This window comes from Lobosporangium transversale (assembly GCF_002105155.1).
Source record: "Lobosporangium transversale strain NRRL 3116 chromosome Unknown BCR41scaffold_1, whole genome shotgun sequence".
NCBI classification, from domain to species: Eukaryota; Fungi; Mortierellomycota; class Mortierellomycetes; order Mortierellales; family Mortierellaceae; genus Lobosporangium; species Lobosporangium transversale.
In genome coordinates, this window is record NW_019028979.1 from 204,246 (window position 1) to 222,871 (window position 18,626).

The 18,626-nt window shown below is 39.9% G+C and overlaps 4 protein-coding genes across 4 annotated transcripts; 1 reads left to right on the plus strand and 3 right to left on the minus strand.

Moving 5' to 3' along the window:
- Nucleotides 1-319: 319 nt before the first annotated feature.
- BCR41DRAFT_1292 (hypothetical protein) lies at nt 320-3,568 on the minus strand. The gene is made up of 5 exons (XM_022019478.1): nt 3,085-3,568; nt 2,078-2,954; nt 1,320-1,915; nt 512-1,225; nt 320-404 (listed from the first exon to the last, which is right to left on the minus strand). Exons 1-5 carry the CDS (start codon nt 3,226-3,228, stop codon nt 381-383), a joined length of 2,355 nt encoding a protein of 784 aa, XP_021886325.1. The 5' UTR covers nt 3,229-3,568; the 3' UTR covers nt 320-380.
- A 3,400-nt stretch (nt 3,569-6,968) lies between these two features.
- On the minus strand, nt 6,969-11,388 carry BCR41DRAFT_343843 (hypothetical protein). Its single transcript, XM_022022366.1, has 5 exons — nt 11,323-11,388; nt 10,650-10,779; nt 8,771-8,937; nt 8,423-8,668; nt 6,969-8,309 (listed from the first exon to the last, which is right to left on the minus strand). The coding sequence occupies exons 1-5, from the start codon at nt 11,350-11,352 to the stop codon at nt 6,981-6,983; spliced, it is 1,902 nt and encodes a 633-aa protein (XP_021886326.1). The 5' UTR covers nt 11,353-11,388; the 3' UTR covers nt 6,969-6,980.
- Nucleotides 11,389-12,670: 1,282 nt separating this feature from the next.
- Nucleotides 12,671-15,278, minus strand: BCR41DRAFT_343844 (ras-domain-containing protein). The gene is made up of 6 exons (XM_022022367.1): nt 15,187-15,278; nt 14,935-15,043; nt 13,743-13,826; nt 13,536-13,601; nt 13,360-13,445; nt 12,671-13,225 (listed from the first exon to the last, which is right to left on the minus strand). Exons 2-6 carry the CDS (start codon nt 15,011-15,013, stop codon nt 12,749-12,751), a joined length of 792 nt encoding a protein of 263 aa, XP_021886327.1. The 5' UTR covers nt 15,014-15,043; nt 15,187-15,278; the 3' UTR covers nt 12,671-12,748.
- Nucleotides 15,279-15,486: 208 nt separating this feature from the next.
- On the plus strand, nt 15,487-18,269 carry BCR41DRAFT_343847 (WD40 repeat-containing protein SMU1-like protein). Its single transcript, XM_022022368.1, has 8 exons — nt 15,487-15,550; nt 15,660-15,726; nt 15,930-16,073; nt 16,220-16,612; nt 16,758-16,898; nt 16,993-17,216; nt 17,343-17,469; nt 17,582-18,269. Exons 1-8 carry the CDS (start codon nt 15,507-15,509, stop codon nt 18,110-18,112), a joined length of 1,671 nt encoding a protein of 556 aa, XP_021886328.1. The 5' UTR covers nt 15,487-15,506; the 3' UTR covers nt 18,113-18,269.
- The last annotated feature ends 357 nt before the right edge of the window (nt 18,270-18,626 follow it).

Here is an 18,626-nt window from a genome sequence, read left to right on the forward strand (position 1 = left end):
AAAGAGAGAGTGAATAAGAGAAAGAGAAAGAGAAAGAGAATGAAAGAGAGGGAATGATGAAGGAAAGGGTGAAAATGAGTGGAACTAAAAAAAAGTTAGCTTTGGATGTATGATGCAAGGGTAGAGAGAGAGACCTTTTGGCGAATGTAAACAAATAAAGCTACGCGAGCAACGCGTGAGCACGCACTCTTTTTTTTTTTTTTTTTTAATCCTAAAAAAACTATTAGAGTATTAACAACCGTATGTAATAAAAAATAATAAGGATGTTATTACAATGAAGGATGGAAGGAAGGATGATCAATTTCAAAATGTAATGAAGGTATTTTTCTCTATTTGTTTCTGAAACATTTTTTTATTAAAGTACAAAAATAGTAGATTTTTTATACGCGGGTACGCGTTTTATTCTACAATGAAAAAAATAAATAAATAAACAGCGTTAGAACCCTGTCATTTGCCACATCTAAAGATACTCAAATATCAAAAAAAAAAAAAAAAAAAAAAAAAGACTTACAAAGCAACCACGGCAATACGCTTCTCCTTCACCGCGCGTCAGTGCGCTTGAATCTAAGACCTTCTTACACTCTTTACAGTTCAAACACTTTTTGTGCCACTTTTCATTGTTGGGTCCTGGTGTCTGATCCATCAGTCCCACGGGCTGGTGACAACGAGGGCAGTTTAGCGTGCCTCCAAACTTGGGTAAAGGACGTGTGCGAGTTCCAAAGAAGCTGGTCAGAGGAGGCGGTGTGGCTCGCTGTGCCAATGGGGATGATGCTCCGCTTCCAATCTGGTCTCCAAAAGTGAGCTGATCATACGATGGCGATCCAGATGCTCTAAGAGGCGAAGATGATTCGTTCAATGGCGTGGCTGACCCAGCGCCCGATCCTGACCGCGATAGATTGCCTTGGCCGCCGGCGACCATCCCTGGGTTTGAGGGGACCATAACTGGCAAAGGGAAATGATCTGTTGCACGTGGAACCGGAACGATCTTGGGTGGAAGACGGACAGCGTCACGTTCGTCGCAGCATTGTTCACATTCGACACGGCCATCTACTTCAAAGAATCGGCTAGTGCTTGTAAGCACCTTAGAGCAGTGAGCGCAAGTAAAGCACTGTGGATGGTAATTCATTCCAGAGAATCGAATAGACTTGTTGCTAATGACTTTGTGGCATTGTTGACACTTTGTGACAACACCCATTGAGCTCGTTGGGCCCGCCATTGAGACGCACTTTATGTAGAATGAAAGAAGGAAGGAAAAAGTCAATATTAGTTGTTTCATCATAGGGCCTAAGAGTAAAAAGGAAGACGAAAAGAAAACTCACCTTAGGGTGGTAGGGACGTCCAAGGACGACATGGAACTCAGACTCTGTAAACACTTGCTTGCATCCATAGCAAAGGAAGCACCCGATATGGTACCGATCCCCATTCTGTAAACGCACACCATTCTCGGTCACTTTCTCAAGACATTTGTGGCAGTGGCCCTCTGGAATCGTAGCTGCGCGCTGCACCGATGGACTCCAGGGCGCGTCCGTGACATTGACCACAGGGAATACGATAGCATCGCCCGCGGAATTGGATCTTTGATGACCATGGCCATTTCTGCGGAAAGACGGGCTCGTATTAGATATTGATCTGTTAGGCTCTGCACCAGAGGGCATCGGCGCGGATTCTTTTGATTCTTTTTCGTATGACCCATTAGCTATAGCTGTTGCTGCTGCCGATGGCTGCTGCTTTGGAGGCAAGTTGCTGAAGATTGCAGAGCCTCGGTTTGCGTTAAACAGTTGACTAGAGCTTCTGGGGGGCGAAGAGGTTGTGCTTGTGGTATTTGTTTGAGCCATGTTTATATAAGCCTGTGTTCTAGCCCTTACAGACGCTGCTGTTGTGCTAGGTGAAGCTACCGATCGAGATCTATTGCGCACTAAAGGTCTGAATGAGCCTTGCTGCTGCTGTTCCAGCCGTGGCTGTTCACGCGCTGAGTTTGAAACAGACAATTTCTCGGTAGGCGCTACAAGGTCAGCCTCAACGGAATTTGTTGATCGTGAATATGAATCTAAGGCATGTGCCTTGAGGTTTGGCGTACCCGGTCTTGAACTGCTTCTACTATTAGCTCGTGAACTACTTCGGCTTCCATTGTCGGCGTCCGATCGCTGCTGTAAAGCGCGTGCGATATTAGGCCCCAAATCTTCCGATCCAAGTGAATGGCGTGACCTGGCATGACGTAGACCATAGAGTGTAGACTCGGATGTGTTCTCATTCATATTTGGGTCCTGGTCCTGATCAATTGTTTCAGGATAGTCATGTGACTTGAACGTGCCTTCATTTTCCTGATCCTGTCGGGAATTGAGGGATGGAGAATTAGGTCTCGAGCTTGTGTAGGAATGGATAGAAAGTGCAGAACTAGGACGCCTGTATTGTAAGACTGGGCTATTGGCTGCTGATCCTGAATGGTCCGCTCGAAGCAAGTTAGCAGCTGATATTGCTGAGGGAAGCACAACTGAATCTGCACGCTTTCGTCCTAAGCTCGAATATGCGGAAGAGGTACCGCTAGTGTATCCGCTAGTAGGAGTGCTACGATAGGATGCTAAGGATGATGGGCTAGCGGTACTTTGAGCTGACAGCGGTGAATTTGATGGAGGCAGACTCTTGTCCATATGCAAATCTAAAGGCGATAGATTGACTGGGGATCTTTCTGAGCGGTCAGTGGTGTTATCAACGCCACTACTACTACTTGGATTTTGTTGAGAGGTATATGGTGGTGAGCTAGTCATGGAACGATCGTCAAGTGGAGGGCTATTGGTATTAGGCACGTCCTCCTTAAGGTTTGGGCTACTGTTGCTTTCTTCAGCTGCCGATCCTGCCTGCGCCATCAAGCATTCCTCACAACAAGGTCGTCCACGCAAATCCACCAATGGCTTTGATGAAACGTCAATACGACACTTGAAGCATTTGAAGCAAGCCTAGAGGCAAAAAAAAAAAGTATGAAAACAACACACAAGCAAAAGAGATAGTCAGTTCAGATTCATATCACGAGAGAAAGGAAAAACAAAAAGTAGACAAAATTTAGTAGAAAGGGATGAAAAATCTTACTGCATGCCAAGAACTCTTGTTGTGTGTGATATAGGGGTCGGTCTTGGACATCACAGGCCTAAAGCATGCTGGACAGCTTCCTTTGGTGAACTTTTCGATATAACATTTTTCGCAGTAAATGAAATTTGGCTTTCCAGGTTCCATGAATACTTTAGCCTAATTTGAAATATACATTTGTGTAGACACGTATAAAATGAATGTGAATAATAAATAGGCAAACAAGTTAGGAATAGAACGCCCATACTATAATAGGCAATGTGAAGCTGATCCACAACAGCAAAATATTACATCATTACGATATAGCAAAGTTATTCTTACCTGATGGATTTGTTTACTGCAGCCATGACATTGCTTTTGAATGACGAGAGGCTGCGGCCTGCTCATGGAAGGGACAGAAGGCATGGACATGCGCTTCGCAGGCTTGGCCATACCACCCTCAAGAATATTCTGATATCTATTTTTTTTTTTTTTTTTTTTTTTTTTTTTTACAAGCATTATAGAATGTGGCGGTCAGTCAGTCAGCCACTCAGAATAAAAAAATAAAAATAGGGCATCATGTGTAGAGGGCATGTGTAAGGGTGAAAAAATCATTCTCTTCCAAAGTGGCTCTTTCTCCAGAAAGAAGGGGTGTACGACGATGGTCATTCCACTGTTTAAACAAAGCGACTCTGGTGCTTGTACCATCATACTCTTATTCCTCTTTCTCTTCCTTTCCCCCCTTTCCCCCCCTATTCAAGTGGCGCTCATCTAGTCGTGACTTCTCTCTTCCAGAACTTTGTAATCCTGTTCCTGACTCTGCCTCTTCTAGCTTGATCACTTCCATCACTCGTTAGCAGCGTTAGCGCAGGTACGAGTATCCCAAAAAAGAAAGAAAGGCGCAGACTTTCAAGCCAATTACAAAGTTACGCCAATAGAAAAAAATCGAGGTGATGTTCTCCTGAATCAGTCTGCCATAACCTTCTTTTTAAGATGATCCCGTCCCCTCCCCCCCTATATCCCGCCGCGTGATCCAGACTAAAAAAAATAACAACAACAACAACAACAACAACAACAAAGCACGAGAACAGACACTGACTGTTTGCTGTTGTTGATAATGTGTCGTTATCGTAATTTCTGGTTGAGAACCCGTTTTTTTTCTTCTTTTTCTTCCCCATTAAGAGCCAACAAAATCTTGATTATTTCAAGGCTCGATTACTTACGCACTCATCCAGGGATCATGTCTGGAGTTGGACTGAAGCCCACTTGTGACGGATGCTAAAATTTTTCATTGAATTGGAAAGAGAGAAACGCGTTAAGACATGGAACTTCAATTGAAGACGTGTTTAGCGATTAAAAAAGATAATGGAAACAGGGAAAAAAAAAAAAAAAAAAAGTAGACTTGATATGGCTAGGAATAAAAATGAGGAGGTAAGAGATCAGGATACATACAGACTGAGCGGCCACCACACTTGAGACAACTGGCGCCGTGGACAAGATCGCCACACCGGTGACAGAAACCCATTTTTTAGTTATATGTGTAGTGTGTGGAAAAGAAAAGAGAGAAAAAAACGGAAAGATAATAGAAACTGAGACAGTTTTGTTCAGTTTACAATAAGAGAAAAGTGAAAGGACAGGAAAGAGAGAAGAAAAAGAAAAAAAGAGTAGGGAGTGAAAAAGAAAAAGCAATAAAAAGGTAGATTTCCTTAAAACAAAGGAAAAGGTGGCATGAGTTATCGGGATGGATGTGGTGCTTTTTTTTTTTTAGTGAAATGTCACTTGAGTGCCGTTGTTATTGGAATAGGTTGATGTTCAGATAGAACAAGTATGTGTTTGTCGAGGATGAGGGAAAAGTGGTTCCAGTGGAAGGCAATAGGGTAGTCGATCCTGGAAGAAGTTGGAAAGAAAGAAAAGTAAGGAAAAAAAAAATGAAAAAGCAAATGAAGAAGAAGAGAAGAAAATTGAAAAAGAAACCAAGGGAAAAGGGATTGTCTCTCCTCGCCATTGTCACTCCTTTTTATATTTTTATATCTTCGTTTGTGTGTGTCAGTGTGCAGCAACATCAACAGCACAACAACCTTAAGCACCAACAGCATGTCTGTAAGTTAGTCACTGCATAGTTTTTGGTAGTTTGATTCCTTGTTGCCCTGAGAAAATGATGATGACGATGGATAACGATGATGATGCGAATGGTCTGGACGTCCCTTTTTTTTCCCGTAAGAAAAAAAAAAAAAAAAAATTATGCGTGGTTCATCCACTTTTTTTTTTTTTTTTTTTTTTTGTAATATTGTGATATTTATGCATAGAATATGTGAAGGAACGATAGAATGCGGGTTTCCTCTTTATTATCCTTTGCCTTTTCTCATTCAAAACAGCCTAATTCATACACTATAAACACTATATGAATAAATATATACAATACACCACACAATGACGCCTTGTCCAAGGTCGATATACCCATACGAATCATTCAATCACTCAGCCATTCAACCAATGTAAAATACGTATACCGTTTCCCGATGAGAGTATCGAACTTGTACCTTTGAAATGCGATAGAGCTGATCTTCAGTCTCCACCAGATTGCGGTCCAAAGCAGGGTTGCTGGCTTGCTGCTTTTCTATGAACTTCCATAATACTCACTGTTTCTTTCATTCTTGCTAGAACTCTCGATGCACTTTTTCATGCGCATGTTGTAAACCACACCAATCTAACACTAACCAAATGATAAGATGAAAGTAAATACATAAATACCTAAAAACAAAAAAAACAAACAAACCTTTCTTTAATATATCTTTCTTTGTCATTTAGGACAAAGAACAGTTTCATGGTTCTCCTTAGTCTTTAGATCCACTTTTTTTTTTTTTGTTGTTGTTTAATTTCAAGTAAAAATGTCTGTGTGTCCACGTCCATGTAGAGTTTTTTTTTTTGTCTGTGTGAATTACGTGCTGTGTGCTCCCTTTTTTCTTTTGATTTCAAGAGAACATCTTTAATACCGTTATGCCATCTTCGGATTTTGCTTTGCCTGCTGGCTGAATTGTTGTTGCTGCTGCTGTTGCTGCTGCTGTTGTTGTTGTTGTTGTTGTTGTTGTTGTTGTTGTTGTTGTTGTTGTTGTTGTTGTTGTTGTTGTTGTTGTTGTTGTTGTTGTTAGTTAGTTAGTAATGGGTCGTTAGCTGTTGTCGTTGCACTGTTCCACATACTTCTTTAGTCCAGCCCAACACACCATCAACAATTCAACGGTCCTACAAAGGTATGACATATGCATTGTACACATGCATGTCCCGCTTTCCTTGTAAACATTCAAACCCTATTTCCTTTCTTCCCTTTCTCCTGCCTCCTCACCTGCATCATTAAACAATCATTTTTTTTTTTTATCCCTTTCCCCCTGTCTTTTCCAAGCGTCATGGCCAATTAAGTGATGAATCTTCATTAACTCTACGTGTTATTCACTCCCCCCCTTTCTTTATTTCTCAAGAGTCCGACAAGAGCCATGACAAAAAAACGTAATGACATGATTAGTTTATTCTCTCCTTTTTTCTATCCTTTTCTCCGCCACCAAAAAAAAAAAAAAAAAAAAAAAACCATCATCCGCTGAACTTAAACTTTGCCAAGGATGAATATGCACAAATGCATCCTCGATGTTGATGTCTCCATTTTATATTTTAATGAATGAAATCCAAACCGTTGCTGATCAGGATTGTCTATCAAAAACACTAGTTCATCGAGGTACAGGGATCAATTTGAGATCAGACTGACTCTTTTTTTTTTTTTTTTTTTTTTTTTTTTTTATTATTACAAATTACATTTTAGCATGACTCTTAAAAAATATCAAGTTATTATGAGATAAAATAGTATTAAAAATGCTTTTTTTTTTTTTTTTTTTTTTTTTTTTTTGAACTAAAGGCATATATTGTCCTGTTTTTTAGTGGATGTGAAAGCAGTTATTACAACTTCCACGCTTGAACACATTCGCTGAAAAATCTGTGCATTGACACTCACGACAAGGCCCCATCTCACTTTCAGTAGAGCTCGATGTTTGGTTCGAAAAATAATCTTTAGGAATATAACCCATCATCGGTGCTCCTGCTGATGGAGTAGGGGGAACAGGTGAGGATGGTCCTCCTCCTGAGGCCATCAAGGGCGGTGTAATCACTGGTGTAGTCGAGCTAGAAATGACTGGACCTTGTTTCATTGGCTCTGCAGTCGCACGTCGAGTTGGTGGAGGGGGTGGAGGCATCCTACTACCAATGGTCGATGATCTGTTCACAGGCGACAGAGCCGATGCTGGTCGATTCTGAGGAGGTGTTGCACGTGCAGCTGCCGAAGGTGGCGTAGCAAGAGGTACTCCATTTGTATATCCATGTCCATGTGCATTGGAGGTGGGCACATTGGATACAGGCGCAACATAGGAAGCCTGTCTCGTTGCTGGTGGTGGCGGGGCTCTCCTCGTAGCCGGCACTGGTACAATTTCTTCTGGCTCAGCATAGTGGACTGTGGGCTCTGTCTCTCTCTCATAGTACGCTGTCTCGTCCTCATCCATGTAACGTCCTGGGTCAGAAGAGTTTGAGTGAGTGGATCCTTGACGATGGGTCGATCCCGAATCACTCATGATTTCTTCGCAATAATTAGAAGGAATCATTCCGGTGTGTCGGACCCCATTTGCATCAATCAACTCTCCTTCCCACCAGCCCTCATCAATCTCTTCCACAATGCGGATAATGTCACCTTTCTGCATTGATAGTTCATCATCGCCAGTGGCATCAAATGAAAATAGCGCTCGCACCTGCTTCTGTGCTCGACCTCTGCTCGGAGGAGCTGGAGGTGGTGCCATAAATCCATTGGAGCGGGCACTTCCACTTCCACTTCCTCCACTGTTCTTTCTAGTCTGCGCCGCATTAGGTGTCAGATGGGACATTGATCGACTCATTTCCAAGTTCGGATTTTGGTTCATGTTGCTGCGACGCAAGTCCGCAGAAGATGGGGTTCTATCGAAGGGCTGACGCCCATTAGGTATTGACTGAGTGCTTAATTGGTCATCCGAGTGGTTAGAGCGTTCGTCATCAGGCTCCTGAGAGTTCTGTCGGCTCAGTTTCGTAGAGGTACCGTTGCCATTATATAGCGAGGCGCGTGACCCGTTAGGAGATGTGCTGACAAAGGTGCTTTCTGGGATAGCTTCCAAGATTTCAACTACCCTACGAGCATATGCCAGTTGCGCATCATAATACGATTTGAGACTACTCAGGTTATCGTCCTACAATGAGCATGTGGAAACATGGTTCCAAATGATGTTAGTCAATCTTGCAGGTAATCACCTCAGATTGGAAGCTTCATAGACAATAAAAGATATGTTGTTTGTCACTGTACCTGGGATTCATTAATAGTAGTCATGAGATTGAGTACATTCTCTCTGGTCTCTTCATATTTTGCCTTTGCAGCTTGCATTTCTTCTTCCCATTCTGGCTTCTCTTTCTTGGCTTTTTGTACCTTGGCAAGCTTGGAATCGTAATCCTGTCGCCTTGATAGTAGCTTTTTTTGTAGTGCCTGATACTCTTTCATCTGTGCCTGGGATTTCTCAAGGCAATCGAGATATGAGCTACCAAAGCGGGAAATCTATTCAAAAGAACAGGGGTATTGTAAGATGGGAGTTAATTAAATATCAACCATATACTTGGAAAGGACTAGGAATAGACTAAGGAGGCCAACGTTGCTTACCAACTCCAATTGAGCGGCGCCGATATTTTGATGTGCATCGCCCATGCGCTGAAGTGCTGTCCTATATTGTGACCCCTCGCGGATAGTGTAGCTTTGAGCAGACAGGCTCATACCGAATGTCTCGATGGCCAATCCCTTATATTTGTCATCACCTTCAACTCGTTTGCCTAAAAAAAAAAAAAAAAAAAAAAAAAAGTTGAACATGTAAGCATGAATTATGGCATCAAAATAATTTTCATATTCCTCCGCGGCTAAATTTGGCGGGAAGGACAGAGAAAAAAGAGGCGTTTCCCGCGCAAAAAAAAAAAAAAAAAAAAAAAAAAAAAAACACCGGGTTGGCCGTGATTTTTAAAATTTACACTGCCCTCATATAGGCGATAAGAACAGAGGACAAAGATGGGATGCATTAATATATAACCAATATATAACCATGCTTTGAGATACAGTATGGAAATATCCTGGTCATTGAACAAAACGATTCATCTCATTAAACATGCACGTGCGCCTGACCCAGTCTATGGCTGCAAGAGTAAATAAACTATTTTCTATTGCTCAATAGAATGATCTGTTTTGACAACTGTTGCCCACAACACTGCTCCACACATGATAATCAAATTAAAAAAAAATAAAAAATAAAAAAATAAATAATAAAAAGAATTAAGCTCAAGCTCTTCAATTGTTTGTCAACCCAGCCCGGTGTGCCTGCGCCTATCCACGCATAAATCAAACAGAATACATTTCCTTCTCTGCTTCTGCTCTTTCCCATTGTACGACCGGGGACCTCTTTTTCGTTGTTGTTGTTGAGAAATGAAAATGACCAGCGTAAATTAAAAACAGGTCAACTATAGTCTTTTAGACGATCAAACGAAGCAATCAATTCGACTGATCAATAACGCACCCAGACTTTCAGCCCACAGACAGTTGTGCCTCCTTTTTTTTGTTCCTTTCAGAGAATTAACCAGGTAAACATTCGCCTCATTGCAATCACATCAGGATATCATCTCTGAACACACATACACATCATGTCTTCACGGTAAAACACAATGGAGGAGATCACTCACAATTAGAAATTAATAATAGGTATGGCATGGTTGGACAAGATGAAGTGCTCAATGTTGCTCTTTTTTTTTTTTTTTTTTTTCCTCTTCACGTATACTTCCTTATTTTCTTTCAACATAGAATTCAACAAGTGAGCAAGTCGCTGACTCCCAATTGAGTGAACTTGACCGGTGGCTCTTGTTCATACACTACACCCCCTTTACACGCGCAGACCAACAAAAAAAAAAAGAAAAGAAAAAAAAAAAATAGAAAAATAAACTGCTCATCATAATGGAACAACATATTATGAAGGGATCGCCATGAGTGAAAATAAAAAAATAAAAAGCGCATAGAGATTGATGAAGAGATAATCGAGATGTACCACAGCACTCGCTTCAATAAGTTCAATTTTGACTAAAAAAAAAAAAATATCATGCCATCTATTGTCATCTGAACCGCGTCTCAAAAACACAAACATGACTTAGAAACCTGAACACAAAAAAAAAAAAACTCATTTCCTAATGGAGTCAAGTTTCAACAAACTCTAGTAACGACGCGATGGTCAAATGCTCGGGTGATGACGATTAAAAAAAGAAAAAACTTTAAAACAAATAGCAAAAAGAGGATTGGGAAGCACATGGTTGCGCGTGTGTTGCGTTGAGACATGAATATGAGTTTAGGCTCGCGTTTACTTTTGCCTTTCTTTTTTTTTGTTCAGATCAACAAAACCGATAGCGAGCCAAAAATGAGCCAGAAGGAATGAAGAGACAAGTGAAGAAGTGGGAAAGAGTAATACAAATGTTGTGTATGGTAGTAAACACATATTTAGATTGTCACATACTAATAGCTTTGAGATATGCTTGAGAGGTGTCGCCCAACTTTTCGAGTGCAATTCGCTTGGCCTCTGTCTCATTTGTCAGAGTATGAAAGTCCTCGTCCATCCGAGCCTTCGGATTCTTGCCTACAGTCCACTGCAGACATTTTGATAAAAGGATTGGTTCGACCAAAACAATACGAAAAAAAAAAAAAAAAAAAAAAAAAAAAAAAGGTTGCGTTTCATATATTAGCTCTCAAAAACGCTAGTTTTTAGAGATTCAGAAAAAAAAAAAAGAGAGAGAGATCCTGCATGCCAATCATGTCAATATGATGCTTCTTGAAGGTCGTTGGTGGGGAGGAATCAAGCACAGCAATATCAGCAAGTTGACAGAATTATGGATCCCATTTGTCCTGAGAGTCATTGTAACCGTTATTTTTTTATTTTTTTTGATTGCCCGTCTCCATTTCAAATTGCTGTTTCTGAGATGCAATGCATTCCTGTTCCAAGTCGATCTCATTCTGTGCCTTTTTTTTTTTTTTTTTTTTTTTTTTTCTTTGTCATTCCAGTCTGTCTTTTATACTGCAGTAGAATAGAACAGGCGTATAAAAAAAATGTATTGGTGATAAAGCTGCGATGGGTGTATGGCAGGGTATATAAGAGAATGCGACAAGGAGTGTGAAGTTGGGAACAAACATACCTGCTTGAGTTTGCCGATATTTTTGATCATGATGAAAAAGTGAGGAATAAAAAAATAGAAAAAAAAAAAAAAAAAAAAAACGATGCAATGCAATGCAATTCAATTGGAAGTAATGTTTAAAAAAAAAAAAAAAAAGGAGAGAGAAATGGGCGATGGTTTTTGTTTTTTTTTTTTAAAAAAAAGCTTAAAAATAAAAGAGGAGGTGTGAGTGAAGGAGGAGGTGAGGATGGTAGTGGCAGTGATTTGTTTCTGTTCCTGTTCCTGTTCCTGTGCCTGGGGCAAGATTAGGAGGCACTTGAGTGGAATGATATTAATATATTAATAATGAAGGTAGTTATGACAATGATGATGGTATTAAAATAGTAATAGTAAAAGCAGTGCAGCTGTGAAGAAGAAGCAAAAGAGAAGAAGAAGAGGAAAGAAGAAAGGGGGACTAATAGAAAGAAGTAGAGAAAAAAGAAAAAAGAAAAAAGAAAAAAAGGTGCACCACCCAACCGTCCCTAATGCTTAATTATAATTTCTTGTACTGTACATGTAAACAAGGGAAGCATTTTGAACGAACAGGATAAGCGTAATTCGTACATTTCAAAGAATGAAGCGCTCTTTTATATTCTTTATTCTTTGACTCAATCTGAATTGCTTTTTTAAGTGTGTAATATCCTTGCACAAATACATGTAGATATATACATGTGTTATATAATTTATACATGTACATCTATATAAATGCTACTCTAATACTTTATGTGATAATGAAATAAACTTGTATTATTTTAATATTTATATTTACAGATGTATAGATGTATATAAAAATATATATATATTTTATATACCCTGACATTTATTTTACTTTCGTTGGGTCCAACTTACTCATCTCCGGGGCACGTCATCCGCACTAGCGCACTAACACCTCTCCTTTCTTCCCTGATGATAATCATCATTTATACTACACATAGTCCTATAGTCTATAGTCTATTGTGTACACAAGCTTATTGATTTGGCACCAATCTCTGGGCCCTGACCCTAATTTCACCATTACGTTACTCATTTCCACCTGACACACACAAACCCCCTTCTCTCTCTCTCTCTCTCTCTCTCTCTCTCTCTCTCTCCCAAAGATGAGTCTCGGAATGTATCCGACTTTGATATTTGTTCCGACCCTTTCGGGCATTGTTGTATAATCTCTTTTTTAATGCCTTTTAATGCCTTTATTCTTTATTTTTGCCCTGGCATTTTTTTTTTTTATAATCTGCTAGATCACGTCAACCGATGACAAGATGAAAAGGATGAGAACAAACAGGTGGAAGGTACAAAAAAGTTTGAATGATATACGAAGATACAGGAATGAGAAAAATGGACAACTTTACAAAAAAAAAAAAAAAAAAGGAAAGAAATGAAAGCCAATGAGATAGACATGCTCTAAATTCATTTAGCAGGCACAACCTCCTTTGTCTTGCTGCCCACCCAAACGCTGGCCATTGGCGCCATTCTGCAGATCCACACGTCCATTACTGCCACCCACACCTCCAGCTCGAGAACCACGGGTCGATGAGAGAATGTGCTCTAGAGGAATCTTTTTGGCAATCTCCGTGAAAACCTCTGCAACACCTTCACCATTCTTGGCCGATGTCTCAAAGAACAACAAACCAGCCTCTTGTGCATACGCACTCGCCTCTTCTGTTGGGACCTGACGACTAATACCATAATCTTCATCATCCTCTTCATCTTCATCCAAATCCATTGCCTCCTGCTCCTCCTCCTCATCCTGATCACTCTCGCTTGTCCTACGACCCTTTCGTCCAGTTGAGACCAAATCAACCTTGTTTCCCGTCAATGCAATCACAATGTTGGGATTAGCCTGTCTCTGCAACTCTTTGACCCAAGACTTTGCCTTTTCGAGTGACGACTATGTTTTGTATTTAATAAACACAGTCAAGATGGATTTCAGTACATGTAGTTTTCCAGAGACTTCAAATTCAAACGACAATAAAAATAACACACCCAAAAAAAAAAAAAAAAAAAAAAAAAAAGACTACGTACAGCCTTAGTGACATCGTAAACAACCACAGCAGCCTGGGCATTCCTATAGTACATGGGTGCAAGCGAGTGAAAGCGCTCCTGTCCGGCTATAAAATGATCACAGCACATAAAGAACATGATTAAAATCAAGCAAACTCTTGTGCCTTCCTATGACATGAATGGTCCGTCCTGCTTACCAGTGTCCCAGATTTCAAACTTGATGACCTTGTCTTCCAGCCGGCATTTTTGAGTCAAAAAGGCAGCTAAAATAAAAATAAAAAAGCATGGTCAATCAGATGGCGACAATCATATCATGCATTGTTTGTCCCTGTTCTCTTCCTGATATCCAAGACGGTAATCGCACAGTCCTTTTTCTTGACAGAGTATAAAAACAGACAGCTTACCTCCAATGGTTGGCTCCTTGTTCTCCTGAAACTCGTCATTTACGAATCGAAGAACAAGACTCGACTTTCCAACAGCAGCCTCGCCTATACCAAATCGAAAAATAAGATGGCGTGTTTTTTGTCAATGTGTGATCACAAACAACGCAAGCAAAATAATAATAATCATAAAATAAGCTTGTTCATATCCATGGTTCACAAGTTGTCCAAAGATCTCTCCATACTCTAACAAAAACGCATTCTCTCTAAATACAAATAAAATACAGTAAAGCAATATGTGTATGGGCATGGCGTCTTCGGATGGAATGATTATTACTATCGCTTGAGTAGATATCGAACCATTGGAATGATCCTCATTCTTTCCACAATGTCGAATGTATCGATGTCATATTTGTGGATCTCCTTTGTCCCAAAAAAAAAAAAAAAAAAAAAAAAAAATTGCTGGCAACTGGCTCTAAAAAAATACAAATGATGCACCTAGAAAAAATAAAATAAAATCCCTTTGGATAAACAGTAGTTTCAACATCATGTCATTACTACCACTGCCCGTCAGTCCAAATGGTGTCCACTGCCTGAAAACAAAAAAATAAATAAACTATCCCTTCCTCACATCTTTACAAAAAAGAACCTCCTGACATCTGAACAGGCTTCCTGTGTTTTTTTTTTTTTTCTTTTTTTTTTTTTTTTATAAAAAAAAAACTTTCCTTAGATTCGTAGTATTGCTTTGTTTTTTGCTGGGCACATGTTGGTTAAAGTTGTGCCTGAGTATCAGCAGGTTTTTTGTGTAGCAGCCATGGAAAAGGAGTGATTCCAACATGTTAAAGTTGAAGAATTCTTTTGGGCTCAATGTAACAGGAGGTGACAGAAAGGTGCAACATAACTCGAGAAACAACAGGAATTTCAATAACAACAACAAAAAAAAAAAAGTATATCTCCATCTCGTTGAGCGAATTGAGACCAACTCTATCACAAGAACTGCTCGCTGTCACTTTTTGCTCATCCAGATAAAGAAACGCTGAACAGATAATCTGTCTGTCTTTTTTTTTTTTTTTTCCTTTTCATTCGAGGTGCGCAACACGAAAGTACGTTTAAACTGGTCATGTCATGGGTACTGGGCGAGACGTATCAAAGAAAAAAAGAAAAAGAAACCCCGGCGGAAACAAACTGGAATTAAAAAAAAAAAAAAAAGTATTACCAAGCAGAACAAGCTTAACCTGGACTGGCTTCATGTTATTGGCAATAACCTGGCTTGCGGCGTCGTTTGTTTGAGACATGTGAGAATAAGATCGCTTTCTATGAATGGGCTATTAAATGGTAATGTGTGTTGTGTAGTCTTGGCAACTGGTCAGTTGATTGTGCTTGCTTATTAGAGCTGGGCTGAGGCTGATAAAAAATAAAAATAAAAAAAGCAGTAGAAGCAAATGAAGCAGTGTTGGTGCGTCCGTACTTGTTGTTGAAATTTATTTGAATATACTTGTGGCGATGCTTGTAATGAATAAAAAATGAGGTGAAGAAAGAATCAAAAACCGAATGACAGCGAAATTAGGATGCTTAAAAAAATAAAAAGGTCAGTCGGTGTCTGCTGCAATGACGATGATTGTGTTGTAGGTTCCTGTATCTGCATTGAGGTGCATAGTCTACTTTTAGAATACAGAAGTTCTGTAATTGCAAATGTCTTAGCTGAAATGCATCTCTCCATGTAAGCAATATTCTTTTCCTCTTGCAGTTGGCTGCTTCAGATTCAACACTTTCAACCAACAGCCTGTCATGTCGTCCTCAACCACAAACACTATGGAGATCGAGTCGAGCGAGTAGGTATACATTTGTCGCATTACTCGATCATAAACCAGTCAACATTGGAATTCGACTACTTCTGCTGTCCTAACAAAGTTTTTTTTTATTTATTTGTTTCGCATATAGTGTAATTCGGCTTATCCAACAGTTTCTGAAGGAGAATAATTTGCTCAACACATTGGCAGCGCTTCAGGCATGAGGAAAAAAAAAAAAAAAAAAAAGAAGAAGAAGAAGAAGAAGAAGAAAAAGAAATATATATTCGTGTTTATATGGCATTTTCGCATGGAATGAATATTTGAAAACATGAAACCAGAGGAGCGAAATAAGGAAGTGTCTAAATGGATCCAGTGCAGCATTTTGACTCTTTATTCGATCTGTCTCCGAAATGTTAAATAGGAGGAGACAACGGTGGTCCTCAATACTGTGGATAGCATTGAGGCATTTACGTCCGAAATTTTGCAAGGGAACTGGGATAATGTTTTGCGTGTTGTGTCGCAACTCAAGATTCCAGAAAAGAAGTTAATGGACTTGTATGAACAGGTAAATAACCCCCCACAACTGCCCTATGCTCTTTACAGACATGAAGATATGAATCAGCAATAAAGCTTCAGCATCCCTGTTGACTTGGATTTGACTACCAGCCCATAAACACCATTCCCATGATTTTGCTTAAAAAAATGCCATAGATCGTAATTGAACTTGTAGAAATGCGCGAAATCGGCACAGCTCGAACGCTTCTTCGTCAGACCACACCAACACAGTTACTCAGGGATCAGTTCCCGGATCGGTATTTGCATCTAGAGCATGTCTTGTCACGTACCCATTTCGACCCCAGGGAAGCTTATCCTAATGGTGTTTCAAAAGAGAAGCGGAGACAGATCATTGCGCAAGCGTTATCAAGTGAAGTCACAGTGGTGGCACCCTCGAGACTGGTCACATTGTTAGGACAGGCCCTCAAATTCCAAGAACAACAAGGAATGTTGCCACCAGATTCCGCATACGATCTCTTTAGAGGCACAGTTCCTGTTGTTCAAGCAGAGACAGATGATGTGCCTATCAAATGCTACAATACAATCAAGGTAAAGCTAAGCTTGATATACCTTTTAGTCTTTCAAAAAAAAAAAAAAAAAAAAAAAAAAAAAAGCAAAAGGGCAAAAGGGCATGATAATCTTTTATGTCTTCATTTGGTACTTACCAGCCCATAAAAATCTGTACAAACATCAGTTCCCCAAGAAACAGCATGCTGAATGTGTAGCATTCTCTCCAAATGGACAATATCTCGTCACAGGAAGTATGGATGGCTTTATTGAAATTTGGAACTATCTTACAGCAAAACTCCGAAAGGATTTGAAATACCAAGCCGAGGTAATAATTTGCGATACAACGCACATTGCACATTATCAGAGTCAAAAATACATACAGCACATATTTATTAATATATATTTGGATGGCTTCATAGGATAATTTGATGGCTATGGAAAGCGCGGTTTTGTGCCTCGCTTTCAGTAAAGATAGCGAAATGCTAGCATCGGGGGCACAGGATGGAAAGATCAAGGTGTGGAAGATTCAAACAGGCCAATGTCTTCGACGCTACTCACCAGCTCATCAAGGTGGTGTAACTTCGATCTGTTTCTCACCTGATGGAACTCAAGTTCTCAGTACTTCATTTGATCTTACAATTCGGTAAGGGAGACGATGAGCATATCAGCTTTTGGTGGGTGGGAGGAAGAGAAAGAGTTAGAATGGAGGGCAAGTAATAGGCTGACATATTAGACGGTCAAACTTTACATGTGTTTATGATATTGATAGCTTACATGGCCTTAAATCTGGCAAAATGCTAAGAGAGTTCAGAGGCCATACATCGTTTGTGAATCATGCAGCCTTCTCCCTCGACGGGACACAAGTCATGAGCTCAAGTTCTGATGGTACCATCAAGGTAAAAAAAAAAAAAAAAAAAAGTGTATAAACTAACTTGTAAAAGAACTCATATTGTTCAACAATAGACAAGTAAACTAAAGATTGTATGCGTTGCTTCATTGCTTTATTAGATCTGGGATTATAAAACTGCCAACTGCCTAAAATCTTTCTCACCGCATGATGGAACAGGGACGATGGCAGGTGTTGCAGGATTAACAGTCAATTCATGTATTCCATTTCCTAAACCGAATCAAATCCTTGTCTGCATGAAGTCCCCCACAGCCTATTTGTTGACGATGGAAGGTGAACCTATTCGCAAATTCACGTCTCCAGAAAGTCAAACAGAAGGAGCGGTCAAAGACCTGGGAGCAGCAGCAGCGGCAAGAGCAGCAGGCACTGTTGGAGATGGACCTGATGCCAAGAAAGAAGGGCTGGGTGTGCCCATGACAGATTACTTGGCCTTGACGTTGTCACCCCAATCGGAAATTGTCTACTGTTTAGCAGAGAACAGCCAGGTGCATGCTTTCTATTCCGACACTGGGAAATGGATAAAGTCGGTTCCTGTGGTGGAAGGCGAGGTCATTGGGATGGCATCGCATCCGTCCTCTAATATCTTGGCTGTCAACACTGTTGATGGGCGTGTACTCTTGTGGAAGGCATAGAGAGAAAGGAAAGAATAAATGAGTAGAAAAGTTAATTTTCTTCATACAGTATTAACCTTTTGATTACCAATTGCTATGATCTGCTGGATGTGAAGAGCTATTTAGAAATAGGGCCATCCTAGGAAGAAAGCACCAAGGCAATGTTTGTTTATGTTTTGGTTACCATATTTTCGTCCGGCTCGGTTCGATATGGGATAATGAGGTCAAACCATTTGATGCCACAACCATTTTATAAATCGAATGAGAATTATCTGGCGGACATGATTTTTTTTTTTTTTTTTTTTTTTGAAATAAAAAAGTGGCATGATTTTTTTTTTTTTTTTTTTTTTTTTTTTTGAATGTTGTATCAAGTGAGTTGATTCAAGCAAAAAGCAAGGTAATATTGATATGATGGAGAGTAGGAAGGTGTTCAGATGTCTCCATAGTATTAATATTCTATTCTAATGCTTCTATGGTATAAATACCATATACAAGTATATATATAATACTTCCATACTTTTCTTTTGTTTACGCG

What these genes read in the sequence shown, in the direction of transcription:
- BCR41DRAFT_343847 (XM_022022368.1), top strand. Translation starts at nt 15,507, where the DNA reads ATGTCGTCCTCAACCACAAACACTATGGAGATCGAGTCGAGCGA. An exon ending in ATGGAGATCGAGTCGAGCGA is followed by an intron (nt 15,551 to 15,659) that starts GTAGGTATACAT and finishes TTTCGCATATAG; the next exon opens with TGTAATTCGGCTTATCCAAC. An exon ending in ATTTGAAATACCAAGCCGAG is followed by an intron (nt 16,899 to 16,992) that starts GTAATAATTTGC and finishes ATGGCTTCATAG; the next exon opens with GATAATTTGATGGCTATGGA.
- BCR41DRAFT_343844 (XM_022022367.1), bottom strand. Translation starts at nt 15,013, where the DNA reads ATGTCTCAAACAAACGACGCCGCAAGCCAGGTTATTGCCAATAACATG. An exon ending in GGTTAAGCTTGTTCTGCTTG is followed by an intron (nt 13,827 to 14,934) that starts GTAATACTTTTT and finishes GATTTGGTATAG; the next exon opens with GCGAGGCTGCTGTTGGAAAG. An exon ending in CAAGGAGCCAACCATTGGAG is followed by an intron (nt 13,602 to 13,742) that starts GTAAGCTGTCTG and finishes TTTTTATTTTAG; the next exon opens with CTGCCTTTTTGACTCAAAAA.
- BCR41DRAFT_343843 (XM_022022366.1), bottom strand. Translation starts at nt 11,352, where the DNA reads ATGATCAAAAATATCGGCAAACTCAAGCAG. An exon ending in AGCATATCTCAAAGCTATTA is followed by an intron (nt 8,938 to 10,649) that starts GTATGTGACAAT and finishes TTTTTTTTTTAG; the next exon opens with GCAAACGAGTTGAAGGTGAT. An exon ending in GCGCCGCTCAATTGGAGTTG is followed by an intron (nt 8,669 to 8,770) that starts GTAAGCAACGTT and finishes TCTTTTGAATAG; the next exon opens with ATTTCCCGCTTTGGTAGCTC.
- BCR41DRAFT_1292 (XM_022019478.1), bottom strand. Translation starts at nt 3,228, where the DNA reads ATGGAACCTGGAAAGCCAAATTTCATTTACTGCGAAAAATGTTATATC. An exon ending in TAGAAGCAGTTCAAGACCGG is followed by an intron (nt 1,916 to 2,077) that starts GTACGCCAAACC and finishes TCAGACCTTTAG; the next exon opens with TGCGCAATAGATCTCGATCG. An exon ending in CGTATTGCCGTGGTTGCTTT is followed by an intron (nt 405 to 511) that starts GTAAGTCTTTTT and finishes TTTTCATTGTAG; the next exon opens with AATAAAACGCGTACCCGCGT.